At 43.2% G+C, this 15,624-nt stretch overlaps 1 protein-coding gene across 1 annotated transcript in view; it reads right to left on the minus strand.

Annotated features, from left to right (window-relative positions):
• ak5 (adenylate kinase 5) overlaps positions 1 to 15,624 on the minus strand; it is an 83,249-nt gene that overhangs the window by 51,549 nt on the left and 16,076 nt on the right. The window contains exon 6 of the mRNA XM_084546287.1: positions 1,137 to 1,328. Within this exon, the coding sequence (XP_084402413.1) occupies positions 1,137 to 1,328 (192 nt within the window). The remainder of the gene's footprint in view (positions 1 to 1,136; positions 1,329 to 15,624) is intronic.

Genomic DNA, 15,624 nt, shown 5'->3' on the forward strand with positions numbered 1-15,624 from the left:
AAATATAATTTGCTCAATCCTTTTGATTTTTGGTGACTGCAAAAACAACCTGAACCTTATTCCGGGGACTAGCACTAGCGTATCATAACAAAATATTGGTGAAATGAACGAGTTTTGAGGCAGATAATGCGTTATTTAGAGGCTGTGTTTCGGTGCCCCATTCACTCCCACTATATGGACATACCTAGATCTAAATATCTCCCGATTGACTACAAATTACACAAAAGTTATATGGGTGAATAAACGATCATATTTTATGCCAGAAATAAGGTCCAGGTTGTAAAAAACAGTAGTTCCCCTTTAAATGCTATTGGAGGTGCTGAGTTGCTGCCTGTTTTTATACAGGCTATACATATCTGCAGCGCACACTATGTAGCGCATGAGCTGTCTGTGCTTAGCGTATGTGTTCTTGTCAAGAATATAGATTTCACTGTTTCAAAGCATGACTTTCTACTGTGTTTTTATTAGTGACGTCATCAGAGACTAGTCGGTGTCAAGCTGACTTTCATCGCATAACGGTCGACTTTCGAAAAATCTGAACTTCTGCGACCCCTAGAGCCTGCATGAAAGGATCTGACTCTTCATACCAGGAGCTGGCAGCAGTCTGTATTCATCACTCAAAAGGAGAAACCAGAGTAGCTGCTATTTGGGTGGGAGGCTAGGTAGAGGTACAGAGCTGACCTCTCCTGAATCATGCTGTACAGTTTATTCATTTCACATGCATTCACATGCATGCTGAATTGGCCTGGTCTGACTCGTAATGGTGCAGAATACAGCAAAAAAACTAGGGTTAAAGATGCTTAATGGTTGCCCAACACTGGCAAATTACTTTTGGCTTGGTGTGTGTCATGGGTCTTAAATGAATGACCTTTAGCTTTCAAATTGATGATGTTTTATTCATTTTTTATCGTTTGTTAGTTCACTTAAATCTCAAATTGTAGTTAAAAACATTATTCTGTGGCAGGATGTGAAAGCTGGAGGCAGTGCATGCCCATCCACCACCCTGAACTCCATATCTGTACTTTCCATTACATAAAGGCCTCATTGCTTCCTGTGTTGGCAGACATACTCAGTAATTACTTTTCTTTATTTCTCCTTCACACAAACACACACAGACATTTTTCCGCCAGCCTTACCGTAACAATAAGGCCCCTCTCCTGGAAGTATTTGACCAGAGGAATGGTGTTTTGTTTGAAGTTGGTCAGGCGGCGGTCGATGGCCTTGGGGTTGTCGTCTGGTCGTCCCTGCTGCTCGGCTCGCTTCTGCAGCCTCTCCTTCAAGCGGTGGTTGGTGCAGGCCAGGAACACCACCAAGTCAGGAGTGCAGATCTGCAGAGGGAGAGAGGACGTTTTAAGCAGTGGAGATTAAGTTTAATTATATGTGGTGGTCTTAGTCTGAACCGGAGGAAGGTCAGAGTGGCTTATTCCTCCTAACCAGCGGCTTGGGTCAATCTAATTTTTAAATCCAGTAAACTCAGGTCAAAATGTCAAAACCATGTAAAAAGTAGGGTCTAATGAAAGTGTGAATACTGTACACATACACAGTGCACTGAATTTCACTGGACTGAGTCAGCGCCCTGAAGGTACGAGCTTGTAGCTTTGGAAATAGCCTGCAGCAGCACCAGCAAAAAAGACAATTTTAATACAGGTGGGATTGTGAGTCAGACGCGATGATATTGCACTCTGCCAAAAACAGATGAGAACATAACCTGCCACACTGCCAGCATTTCTTTGTATTGTCCTTTGTTTTCTTTGAGAAACAGACGAGGAGGAGACGGGAGAGCGATGAAAACCGACTTGTAATTCTTGCGTCAGTCCACAAATAACACTATAGGTGCGATCACACAAGCCGCCTCTCTCATGACTGTAACTGCATCGATGTATTCAGAGATTAGACACAAAAGGAGTCACTTCAACAGCTCCTGCTACTAACAGTCCCTCACACCGTCTGCATGTACGTCATATAGATTAATTTCTGTGTTTAATTTAATATTCAACGTCTTCTTTAACCCGGGACGTGCAGTGTAATGTAGACAGATGTTTAAAGCAGTGTCAACTTAGTTTACGGCTTCCTTCGCTGCCTCCAAGTGGCCCGATCACTGACCTTACTTTAAAAAGCTGGCCTGGTGAACACCTTCAAAGGGGAATTACAACCTGGACCTTATTTCTGGCATAAAATACGATCGTTTACTCACCCATATAACTTTTGGTGTTATTTAGATCTGCGTATATCCATATAGTGGGAGTGACTGGGGCACCGAAACGCAAACTCTAAATAACGCATTATCTGCCACGAAACTCGTTCATTTCACCAATATTTTGTTATGATACACGAGTGCTATTCCCTGTTGAGTCCGGAGTTACCTGTTGTCTATTCGCGGACGTGCAGCAGTTTGTTGTTCTTTGGCCAGCTGTTCCTCTCTCTGCCTCCGCATCCTCCTTTCAACAAGCTCCTCATCCGTATACTCTGGCTCAAAACGTTAAGGACGTCCATCATAAACAAAGTTGTCGCCCACAACCTCAGAATCGGAAAAATATTCAGCCATGTTGCAAAAAACTAGCAGTAGCAAATTACAGGTAAACAAGAGACGACATCATCCAGGTCAGAGGTTAGTAGGTCAATCTACAGACCCCAGGTGATGATAACAGGTAACTCCGGACTCAACGGTGAATAGCACTAGTGTATCATAACAAAATATTGGCAGATAATGCGTTAGTTAGAGGCTGCGTTTCGGTGCCCCATTCACTCCCACTATATGGTTATACGCGGATGTAAATATCGTCCGAACGACTACAAATGAGACCAAAGTTATATGGGTGAGTAAACAATCGTATTTTATGCCAGAAATAAGGTCCAGGCTGTATAAAATGGTAATTCCCCTTTAAGTTCTCTTTAGACTTTCTTCCCTTTTTTGGCGACAACAAACAGCATGAGAAAAATCATCTACATTTGATGACTCGATGGGATGGATGGCTAGATGGATAGATGGGTGGGTAGAAAGGTAGATAGGTAGGATCAATAGACAGATGGGTGGCCTGATGAAAGGATAGATGGGTAGATGGAAAGATAGGTGGACAGATGGATGATAGATGGATAGACACATGGACAGATGGGTGGACCGTCAGGTAGGTGGATGGATATATAGGTGGACAGACAGATGTATGTATGTATGGACAGCTGGAGTGATACACAGATAGATAGATACTTTATAGTGTCTATCCATCAGAGGGCAGAGGTCTTTGTTTCTTAGGTAGATCTGGGTCAAACTAATTCAGTCTTATCCTCCTCTGAATGCTGTAATTTCTGTTTCTGTTCAGGCTGTCGTAGTAATTTTAGAGGATGTGGTTTGTGGTGCTGACTCCGACTGGTTTAAAACACCACGGTGACTATTCACTTTATTTGAGGAACTGAGATGAACATGTTTGTTCTGTCAAAACACCCAGTTCACATGATATTTATGATGCGGACAGACTCACCTCACCACTCACTGATCTTTATTAAATGTATTTTTTTTTTTTTTTTTTTTTTTTTAAAACAAATAATTACACATAAGTAGAAGTGCCCTCCTGCAGCACCTGTTGCCAAGATATAATTGCGAGCAAATAAACAGTAGCTGGTTCTAATTTAAAAGAAAAGGTCACACAGCAGCAGCGGCACGGACTCAGGCACGAGTGATACACATTTAATTTGTGACGGAACAATGAGCTTCCGTTTTGCAAAACTCCAGCGCACAAAGGCATTCCCGGGTAACCAACGGCTGCAGACGTCCTGTGTGCCGGGCATTTAAAGATCACCTGTTATCAGTTTAATGCACAGCAGCATCAAAAGGAAGTGATTTGGTTTCCATGGTTCTGACCTCGTTCGGTGAGACTCAGTCGGAGCGCTGAACGCCGCCCTCTCCCGCTACCACCACCAGGAATTTTGCTCTATAAAAAGCTCCAGGAGTGGTTTATAACTATTCATATTGTGTGGCTTGGGTTCCTCCGTTCCTAAACACTCCAGCGTTTGATCTGGCGCGCTGCCATGCCACAAAAATAGCTCGAACGGCGCTGTTTGTTGAGGCGCGCGCCTACTCCAGCTGTGGGACCCTGTTCTGAGTCTTGCAAATTAAAGTTTCAGTTTCCATAGCGACCACGCACGTGCACCTTGTGTTTCTCCTCTCAGGTTGAGCTGCTGATGTGGAGTTTTGTAGATCATCTGATTAAAAGGACCTCACACCAGGTCGGAGTTAAAAGACATAGATGTTGGTGCGTTTCAGTGATTTAAGGCCAGAAAGCACATGGTAGGCTTCTTTAAAAAAAACACACACAGGCCTAAATAAGGTGCAGATGATGACCTGTGCCAGCTTCCTGTTAGGCTGCAGTGGAAAGATATCATCATTTTTTAAACAACAACACAAAATGACTCTGTCGCCTAAAAAAATGCAGGCCTTCAAGACCGAGATAAGAGATTTTTTCTTTTTCCGAAAAACAACAAATCAGCCTTCTCTCACGGCACGGAGAGAGATCTCAACAAGGGCATCGTCCCTGAGCGGCGTGTTTGCCTTCGGTTGAGTTTGTTCTGCTCCGCCTTTCTGAGCACGTGTAGCTGCAGACTATCAGACATCTCCATCTGTCTGCACAAAATCCGACCGTTCTGGGGCCGTTTCCTCTCCCCGTCCGGCAGTTCTCATGGAGAGCCACAGATTCTCATCTCACGTCTCAGGGAGCTCAGAGTGCCGCTATCATAACTCGCCCCAGAAAATACAATTAGGACGCATCATTTGAAATAAATGTCCCCATAAATAGTTTTCCCTTGTGGATCCAAAACTGTTGTGACTCATCAGAGAATGGACATGGGTCTTCTGAGGGTGTCCTGTGGTGTCTGTCAACAGGATGTTAGTGAGTGGCCTTTGGGTCCTATGGGTTCCCAAACTTCATCAGTTTGGGATCTAGTGAATTTGAAAGGCTAGGTCAACACCTTGTGCTGTTCTTTTTGAGTTGTTCTGAGCTGCTGGGGATGGCTGCTGCCATCAAGGAGTGTCATTGCTATGGGGTGGGGGTGCCTGGTCTGGTCTAGGTGGGTGCTACGTGTCTAAGTAACATCCACATGAATGAATACCAGGTTCAAAAGTTTCCCAGCAGAACATTGAACTGTCTCAAGATGGTCAATGTTATTTACTTCTCCTCTCAGTGGTTATAATGTTGTGGCTGATTGGTGTATAGGGTTCTTACTTTCCCTAATTGTTTCGTCTATTAAAAAATGATCACTTAAGTCCAAGAAAGACCAATATTTTACATTTTGGCTTTAAAATTTTAAAAGATTTGCCACTTATCACCATTTGCGGATTTACTTTCTGTCGATCAAGTAATTGAATCATGAGCTAATAACTTTTCTGCTTAACTCAAATATCTTCTACATTGCTGCAGTTCATTTCATCACTATTAATCTTCCACTTATCGTCTTGATAAACTGCACTACTGGTCTGTAAACCATGAGAAACAGGGCACATCGTCTGCTACAGTGTCCTAACGACCAGGTGCTGTCTTCCCGTGTGATATCAAGAACTGTTTGTAAATAGCACACACCGCTTCAGGCACATTTAGCTTCTCATGCTATACATTGAAAGCTTTCCTGTGAGCTGTCATTTTATATTGTTAAATGACATATAAGGTTGTTAAAGTAATAACCATCTCTTGTGCAACGTCCGTAACCGCAAAATGACTCAGTGTTACTCATACACCGATAGAAGACGCAAGGCTAGGATGTTTTAACATCCAATCAACTCAAATTGAGTCATGTTAAACCCAAGAAAGGCAGCAAACTGGGATACAGGGATACAAGGACTACATCTATTATATTTTTAACACAGCAAGAACATCCGACAAAGATCACGAAACAAAGACGTCAGCCTGAACACTGACAGACGTGGTCTATAAAAGCTCTCTTAACATTCCTCCTTCTGTTGATTTTTCAGAGAAAATTCAATCTTCTCTAATTCCACAGATTACATCACCTCCTTCATCAGGTTTGAGCGTGTTGGTGCAGTATTCTGTTTCCAGTTGAGTGAGATCAATCTCTGTGCCGGCGAGCTGACTGTGTGACTCCCAGCATCAACCATCACAGAATCTAAATCAACGGGTGTTTTGAGAAAGCCAGCTCTGCTAAAATCTGTAAAAGCTCCAGAACATGTGACCTAACGGTGCTGGTCAAAGCTCGCAACGCTCAGATGAAGGATCTACACCAATCAGCCACAACATTATGACCACTGACAGGAGAAGCAAATAACATTGATCATCTTGTGATGATTCAATGTTCTGCAGGGAAACTTTTGGACCTGGCATTCATTCATGTGGATGTTACTTAGACATGTAGCACCCACCTAGACCAGACCAGGCACCCCCACCCCATAGCAATGACACTCTTTGATTGCAGCAGCCATCCCCAGCAGGATGCAGTCTCAAAAACAGTTTAGGAACAAATAAATAAAAAAAAAAAAACATGAAGAACAGCACAAGGTGTTGACCTGGCCCCCAAATTCCCTAGATCCTAAACTGATCAAGTATCTGTGGGATGATCCACAGAGGCCCCTCCCCTCAAAGGCCCCCACTAACATCATTCTAACACCTACACAATATTAGGAAGGTGGTTATAATATTATGCTTGAACGGTGTATTTTCTGAAACAAACCTTAACCAACCGTGGCTGTTCAAATATTCCTTTAGCAGCATGTGAGTTAGGGAGTGCTGAGTGATTCCAGCATCCATTGTATTACTTACTACTTATCCCATGCTGCCACTTTGGCCTTTACAACATCACAGCAGCCGTTTATGAGCCGCCTCCTTTGGGCCACCACAGCAGTCCTGCTCCCTTCATAGCTTCCCAGAGGGATCGGCTATCCCTTCATCTTCCCTTCAAGCCTCGGCACAAACACTCTTACTGACTGTGGTGGAGTTGAGCAGTCATAAAAGAGTTTCATCACAAACAACAGTTGCTTTTTATGTGCACAAACTAAAGTTGTGACTGGTCATGGATCGGTTTTCCGCACGAAGCTGCCACCTTTAAATCTGTCCATCATAATTAATAAAATACAAATCCGAGCAGCCGCACATTCATCTCAAACATCAGAGGGAAATGAAACACATTATGCTCAGAGAAGAATTAATTAACGGCTTCATACACCTCCTCCTGCGAGACTTTCACCAAGGGGAAGTTGAAAAATAAAAAACAGTTATATAATTGTTCTTTTAGCGAGCTTACAGAGCTTTGCACTGCGAATGTGCAAGTAAAGTGACATTTATAGAGTCTGGGCAGATAAAGACTGAGGTTCCTTCTGTTTTAGGTTTTCGGGTTCAACAATAACAACATCAGGGCTTGTTATGAAGCTGGATCAGAGGCTGGTACAGGAGTTCTCTTTTATTTATTTTGAGATATACACTCTATTGTCACAAGATGGTTGATGTTATTTACTTCTCCTGTCAGTGGTTTTAATGTTGTGGCTGATTCGTGCCTACATTCAATAACTGGCATACTCGTATTTATTTCTATGTGTCCTGGGAAATGTATTATGATCAAAACTGGGTTTGCATTTTTTCTCATTTTGTCCTCGTACCGTTTCTATGAGCACCAATTCCCCGCTGACAAAAACACTCTAGTCTCGGATGCCTTCACATAAACTTTCCAGACTCTCTGTGACTTTCTCCATCTGTCTCGCCCCTTCATCTTTAACCAGAGGCCGCCTCTTTTTTTTTTCACCGTCTTTCCTCGTCTCCTCTATCTTTCGAGCTGCTATCTTGGTCCGTACACGTTGTGCTGCCGTTAATGAGAAAGAGGTGTCGTGTCTTGAGCAGCTCCACTGGGGCATTTAACAGCAATTTGACAGGTTTGCTCCCAACAACGCAACTTTTTTTTCACCAGGTGTGGCTGTTAAGTGCTGGAATAAAGCAGAACGGTAAATTGTCCTCTAATTGTTTGTATTATAATACAGATTACAGAATCTTTAAATGTTTCTTAGGATTTACGCCCAATTCTTCTCTGATTTAAAAACTAGATTAACCAATAACTGAAACAGTCATTAGTTGCAGCTGGAGTCAAGTGTTTACTGTAGCTTAAATAAATCCTTTATATCCTCCTTTTCAGCACTTCTGTTATCTATATATAGAATATTACACAACAGCTGTAACTGAATTATATGGAGGATCTAATCTCTAATCGCACACAGCCTGAACGCTATCAGTTCCCAACCCCTTACACTTTTCTACCACTCGCCAACACATCGTATCTAACGTTACCTGCTGCAGACGACACGGAGCGGAATGAGATTTAATTCTTGCTCTGATGTGACAGCTGACGATGAAGACGACGAATGAGTCAGATTTCAACGTTCACACATAAAACTGATTCCTGAAAGGACACACGGAGATGTCTCTCAGGAACCGGGAATGGAGGAATTAATTTCTTGGTAGAGGACAAGCAGCAAGCACCTTTCTGTGTTTTATTCACTGTAAAACAAAATAAATAAAAATAAAATGTGGCACAAAAACATCCTTAAAGCAGCAACCAACGTCAAACACGCTGCTGAGACGACTAAAACTGTCAGGACTTTGGGAAATATGTTTATTTGCTCGTCTGCTGAGAGTTAGATTATTTTTTGACTTGTGTGTGCACAACACAGGAGACAATTGGCTCAGCATCGCATAGTATAGCATTAAGACTAGAAGTAGAGGGAGTAGACTTTTAAACATGCCTAAGATCTCCAAAATGATCAAGTTGAGGTTAGAGAACATTGCACTTCCTTCAGAGACTGAGAGAGACCAGCTGCAGGCAACCAAAAAGCAAGTATGTAACTTTAAATAAACAGAGGAAACTCCTCAAACTTGTTGAAACAGCTCAAAGACAGGTTGCTTCCTGTCTTTATGATAAGGACTCACAGCAGCTGAAACCCAAGTACTGCTATATTCATGTTGTTTATCGGGCTAATTTAGGTAAGTAGGAGCAACAGGATGTTGTTAGTGGGGGCATTTGAGGGGAGGGGCCTCTATGGATCATCCCACAGATACTTGATCAGTTTCTAGTGAATTTGGAGGCCAGGTCAACACCTTGTGCTGTTCTTCATGTTTTTTTGTTTTTTTGAGTTGTTCCTAAAGCGTTTTTGTGTGTGAGTCAGGCTGCATCCTGCTGGGGATGTCTGCTGCCATCAAGGAGTGTCATTGCTATGGGGTGGGGGTGTCTGGTCTGGTCTAGGTGGGTGTTACATGTCTAAGCAACCTCCAACATGAATGAATGCCAAGTCTAAAAGTTTCCCAGCAGAACACTGAATTGTCACAAGATGGACGATGTTATTTGCTTCTCCTGTCAGTGGTCATAATGTTGTGGCTGATCGGTGTAGTGCACACTGTGAACTGCATGGAAGTGGCGGGCCCACGGGAAAGGGCTTGCACACTGCAGGTCACTGCACGGTCTGGGCTCATAAAGCTGTGTACAGATTAAACAAACTAGAACAATAATGTATTAGCTAGCTAGCTAGCAGTAGACAGTCTTCATGCTAACATAAGCTAATTACAGCTACTCCACTCATTAGCAAATACAGGCATGAGTGTTTATGACTTAGCTCTCAACTAGAATAACTGTCTATCCCAATATTTCAAACTATTCAATTAAAAAAATAAAAAATATTTCATTATTTTTAGTGTATTTGTTTATTTTTATTAGTGTATTTTTGTGATATTAGTTTTCCCTGCACACTGGACACTCACTAGACGCCACAAGTGGTCTCATCCCAGATAACACAAGGCCTCAGCACGTCATTTGTCAAAGTACACCACTGCTGTTTTCCCTCTTCGCTCCTGAGCCGCACAAAAGGCCCTTTAATAACGAGCTGTCACTTTATTCGATTGCAAATCCCAGGGCTGCTGCAACTGTGCATTACTGGCTGAGTGGTCATCAGCTCCCGTCCAATCAGCGACGACGGCATGAGCCGGTTTCGAGCGGTTGCCAGGACACGGCCATAAACACAACCGCATGCGTGTGTTATCTGCGCCATTTCATCTCCACTGAACTTCCTCTGGTCCTTATCAAACCCCAGGGCCAAATTTCGAAACCGTCCTCGACCCTTTTAATGATCCTTCTGTGTGGCAATTTAAATTACACCCTGACAATAAAAAAATCTATTTAGCTGAACTGAATTTCTGGCATTATCTGTTATAAAAGTTGTTATGGTAGATTATTAAATGAGAGACAACTTTTAACTCGTAACTCCTGGCTCTTTGAATTTGCCGTTCACTCTCAAATGTGCAGCTACAGAAGAAAGTTGGTCACTAGTTCATGTGGCGACACTGAGGGAAGTTATGCCTAATCTCATGTGATCTGATCCATGCTGGAACAGCTGGGAATGATGAGGGCATGCCTCATTGTTAAAATTCCCCATCAAGCTATATATAACCTCTTGTTCCTTTGATTTGTTTCTTTGAGTGGAATTTGCTGTGAGGCCAGGTGGAGACCGGGAGACAGCCCCAACCACACGTTGAGCTCTAATTACGCCGAGATTAGGCCTCCTCACAAAAAGACGATCCGCAACTACCGCAGAGGCGAGAGGATATAACGATGACGTTAGAGAGGATTAGCCGCTCATAGTGGTTACTATGAGGGACCAGAGAATCCATAATCAATTCCTCAAGCGGTTTGATGTGTGATTGATCAGGAATCCCAGGAAAATAAAAAAAAATCTATATAACTAATCAGAAACGTGTCTGTGAATGTTCTCAGTCATCCAGGTCATGCCGTATCCACGTAGCCATCAGAACTGAAGATGCTGCTTGGATGAAACGTCTTCGAGGAACTCTACAAGTCTAGTTCCCCTTGTTCCATCTTGTTTTTTTTGTTTTTTTTGTATAATCAGGATTGCACAAATGGGTAAGAAATTAATTTGCCACATGAAAATACAGATGTTAATCACCTACACCGATCAGACATAACATTATGACCTCCAAAACCTCCAAAACAGTTGTGACTCATCAGAGAATGGACATGGACCTCCTGAGGGTGTCCTGTGGTGTCTGGCAACAGGATGTTGTTAGTGGGGGGCCTTTGAGGGGAGGGGCCTTTGAGGGGAGGGGCCTCTGTGGATCATCCTACAGATACTTGATCAGTTTGGGATCTAGTGAATTCGGAGGCCAGGTCAACACCTTGTGCTGTTCTTCATGTTTTTTTTTGAGTTGTTCCTAAAGTGTTTTTGAGGTTGCATTCTGCTGGGGATGGCTGCATTCTGCTGGGGATGGCTGCTGCCATCAAGGAGTGTCATTGCTATGGGGTGGGGGTGCCTGGTCTGGTCTAGGTGGGTGCTACATGTCTAAGTAACATCCACATGAATGAATGCCAGGTCCAAAAGTTTCCCGGCAGAACAATGAATTGTCACAAGATGGTCAAAGTTATTCACTTCTCCAGTCAGTGGTCATAATGTTGTGGCTGATCGGTGTATAAATGATGATGATTTTTTTTTAAGCAGCTTGTTAAAAGGGATTTATATGCTGCAGAAGTCGATAACATTTACAGGTTGACGTTTGATCCTTTGTGCGAGGTTGTGTTTGTGTGTACTGTCCGTTTTAGCTCTGGTTTTGGTCTCCACCAACTCCTCAGGGACATACAGTATCTTGCTCTTAAAACTGCTAAATGGCCCACGATATTCACCAGCCAGTCTCTAAATGTGTCTGCAGAAAACAATGCTATGAAGTGCAGTGAGAGTTAAAAAACAAAGGCCTGAAAATCTGTATTTGTCTTCTGAAACAGCATCTGTGGGAGGCTGAAACTCAAGACGATGCGTTTTGAAGCTAAGATAAGATAGATCTGAGGCATCTAAATTAAGAAATACAAATAAATGTGCACAAAGACACAGATACGCTTACAGTAGTTACAGAGGGACAGCGTTCTTGGTGAGCTCAGTTTTTTCACTGTTTGTTTTTGTGTTTGGTCTCCACCAACTCCCGAGGGAATCACCCGGCCCTTAAGCTGTTAAATACTACACTAAGTGCAAAATGATCACCAGTGTGTGTCAGCTAAAAACAATGCAAGGCAGTACAAGCAATTATTGTGGGGGGGGGGGGGGGGGGAGGCTCAACAAAAGCTGAGGAGCTTCAGATTCAGCTGGTAATTGTCTGTTGGTTTGTCACAGCAAGCACCGGCGCTCGCGTTACACGCCACTTTCACGCGTCGTTTCCACTGAGCCGGTCACCGACAGTGACCGTATGCATGTATCACTGACGATGACTGACTTTTTAATATGATGGCTGACACTCGATCTGCAATCAGCACCACGTTATATTACATCTGCGTGTCTGTTTTTCACTGAGTGACCTTGAGTCCTATTTGTGAGTCTGATTGTATAAGCTTCTGTGTGTGTGTGTGTGTGTGTGTGTGTGAGACATGAGCACGCGCTAATATATTCATTGTCAGACCCTTTGTGCACTGTCTTTGTGTGCATGAATGTGCACATATTTTCCTGTGTACACAGTTGCTCGTGTGCGTCTGCGAAGTAAGTAGAGGGAAATAGGAAAGAGAAATTGCCTTTTGTGCCATTTGTTAACTTAACTGACTGAAGCAGATGGACTCTATCCAGCCGGCTGAGTGGCTGTGGCTGCCTACATGAACAAGCCATTCATATGTGTTCACTGGAACGTAAATGAGACAGAGCACCAGGCAGTCTTTCAGTAAATGTACCTCTAGAGTCCCATCTGGTTTCCGTTGCAGGAGGCCGCGAACGCAAAGTTAATCAGCGATCGGAGCCACTGGGAGCCGCAGTATGTAAACTGTAATGATGTATTGAGGTTCCCTTCCTTCAGCAAGACATCAGCAAAACAGTTGATTGATACGCTTGCTATTGGTGCTGATCAAACAATGCTGATGATACAATTTTGGTGCAATGGCTGTAAACGGAAGTATCGATCCAGACGGTCACCATGATGGGTCCAAATGGGTCTGTCCAGTCTTCACAATTTCATGCATTAAATAACCAGTGTGTGATAAGGACTTTTTCCTTCAACTGAATTTATTTTCTCAGAGAGCACTTGCCCTGTCGCTGCTTGAATATGCAATTAAAAAAGTTTAAAAGTGACCAAAACTGAACCCTTGTTGAAAAGCGATAATTTCCTTGCAGCATAAGGCACATAGTGGGAAGACCTATTCTTACAATACAGACTAAAATCAGGGGAAAAACTGGTTGTTTTGGAGATAAAGTTAGAGAGGCCAGGCTGAGACGGTTTGGACATGTTTAGGGGAGGGATAGTGAATTTATTGGTCAAAGGATGCCTGAGCTTAGAGCTGCCAGGCAGGAGGTCTAGAGGAAGACCACATAGGAGGTTTATGGACGTAGTGAAGGAGGATATGAAGGTAGTTGGTGTGAGAGAAGAGCATACAGAGGACAGGGTCTCTGTGGTGACCCCTGAAGGGAACAGCTGAAAGGAAAAAGAAGAAGAATCCTTTCAAATTCCTTGAGAAGATAACGCAATTTCATGGACTCTGAAAGAATCTAAACATCTTGGGCTGTTGGTGTCAGAGCCTGACAGAGGTCTGAGTTTTTAAGGCACAGACACAAAATTTCCGTCAAATAGCTACCGGCAACGATGGCGGAATATGTCGGGACCATTAAGCTGCACTTGCACTACACGCAAAGACAATGGCCAATGGCTAGCTGGCACACATAGCTACATTCTACACCTGTGTAAAAGGAAATAACTCTTCATATCAGCAGGGGGCAGTAGTCTGTATTTGTCTGCTGATAGCTGCAAACCGTTGACCTGAATCGTGCTGATTACATGCTCTACAGTTTGTTCATTCTGGATGCTCGTGGTGCTGTGGAAATATTAGCTGAACAGCTTCCAGCAGAGGTCTGACTAGTTGCAACAGTGCAGGACACATTGCCAAAACTCTTTTGTAATTTGGTAACCACTCAATTAATATCTGGAACAATGACTTTAGTGACTATGGGACTATTCTGATCCATACGAGACTCGAGACTTTGATGTCCTCACTTCTTGTTCCTCTCTTGTAATGCAGCTCAGAATGACTCAGTTTTACGGTTGGACCTTCCTTCCACTGACCCACTTAGACCCCTGACCACTCTAAAAGTCACTGAGTGCTCATTTAACAGTTGATAAATGTTAAGTGGCTTTAAATGTGATAAAGGGAATCAATCCTTCTAAAAGCAATCGACCGTTTGGTGTCACACGGCTGGCAGTTCAACTGTCACACTTGACTTTCCATTAGAGGGCTTAGACAAAAGCTTATATGCAATGTATACACCAGTCAGCCACAACATTATGACCACTGACAGGAGAAGTTAATAATATTGACCATCTTGTGACCATGTTGTGCTGGGAAACTTTTGGACCTGACATTCATTCATGTGAATGTTACTTAGACATGTACCACCCACCTAGACCAGACCAGACACTCCCTGATGGCAGCAGCCATCCCCAGCAGGATGCAGCCTGACACAGACACACACAAAAACGCTTTAGGAACAACTCATCACAAGGTGTTGACCTGGCCTCCAAATTCACTAGATCCCAAGCTGGTCAAGTATCTGTGGGATGATACACAGAGGCCCCTCCCCTCAACCCATAAGACCCAAAGGCCTCCAACTAACAACATTCTGTTTCCAGACACCACAGGACAGGCTAATTTACATTGACGTTGATGTTTTTAGTGGGTTTTGTGAGTCTTCATAAAAAGCCCTTGTTGAAATGCAAGAGAATGACGCCTTATTGATCCTCATGAAACAGGTAAAACCATCCAGACAGACTATTGGGTATTTAGTTGGGGTGTTGGTCTTACTCAAGGACACTAGAGTAGAACAGATGCTGCATGAACCAGTCTGCCAGTCAAAAGCTCAGTGTGCCACCGTAAGGTCATTTCAGGAACATTGACGAGACGGCGAAATGCAAAAGAGCCGGTCAGCAGCACCAGGGGTTGAAACATGCTAACTTAAAGCATCATGTGTCAGATCAGCGCCAGTGTTGTGCAAGTTCACATTAAACAAGAACTAGTTCAAAGTTCAGTGTGCACAGATAAACGTGAACTAGTTCGTGTTCATAGTTTTTTAATTTTGAACTGAGTTCATAGACTCCAAAATGAACAGTTCACGTTCATTTGTGCACGTTCATTAATTTTTTCCGTTCCCCAGCCCGTGATATTTTTTCTGCCAGGATCTGTGCTGCTTTTTTGAATAACCACTGACTGTATACACCAGGAAATAACTCAGCTGTTTGTGTGGATCAGCTGCTTCTGCGGTGCCGGAGGCGGCTTCTCTTTCAGCTGCACCAGCCATGCTGTATGCCGTAAATCGCACGTCAGCTAACAGCTGTCGTAAAACTGAACTGAACGGAGGTGAATGTTATTTCCCTTCAGATTGAGTGAAACTCTACACTCACAGTCGATAAAATGATGCGTTCAGTTCACAAAAGTATGAACGGCGTTCAATGAATGGCGTTGATGCACGACACTGATCAGCACTGATATCAAATGCAAATAAGAAAAATATCTAGTCTAGCCATCAAAGAGAAAATGAAATGTTACCCAAATTCCAGCTACATACAGTAGTTGGCATGCAACACTAACCTCTATGAATAGCTCTTTGTGTGCTGGACTCACAGA

This window comes from Chelon labrosus (genome assembly GCF_963514085.1).
Source record: "Chelon labrosus genome assembly, chromosome: 6".
Taxonomy (NCBI): Eukaryota; Metazoa; Chordata; class Actinopteri; order Mugiliformes; family Mugilidae; genus Chelon; species Chelon labrosus.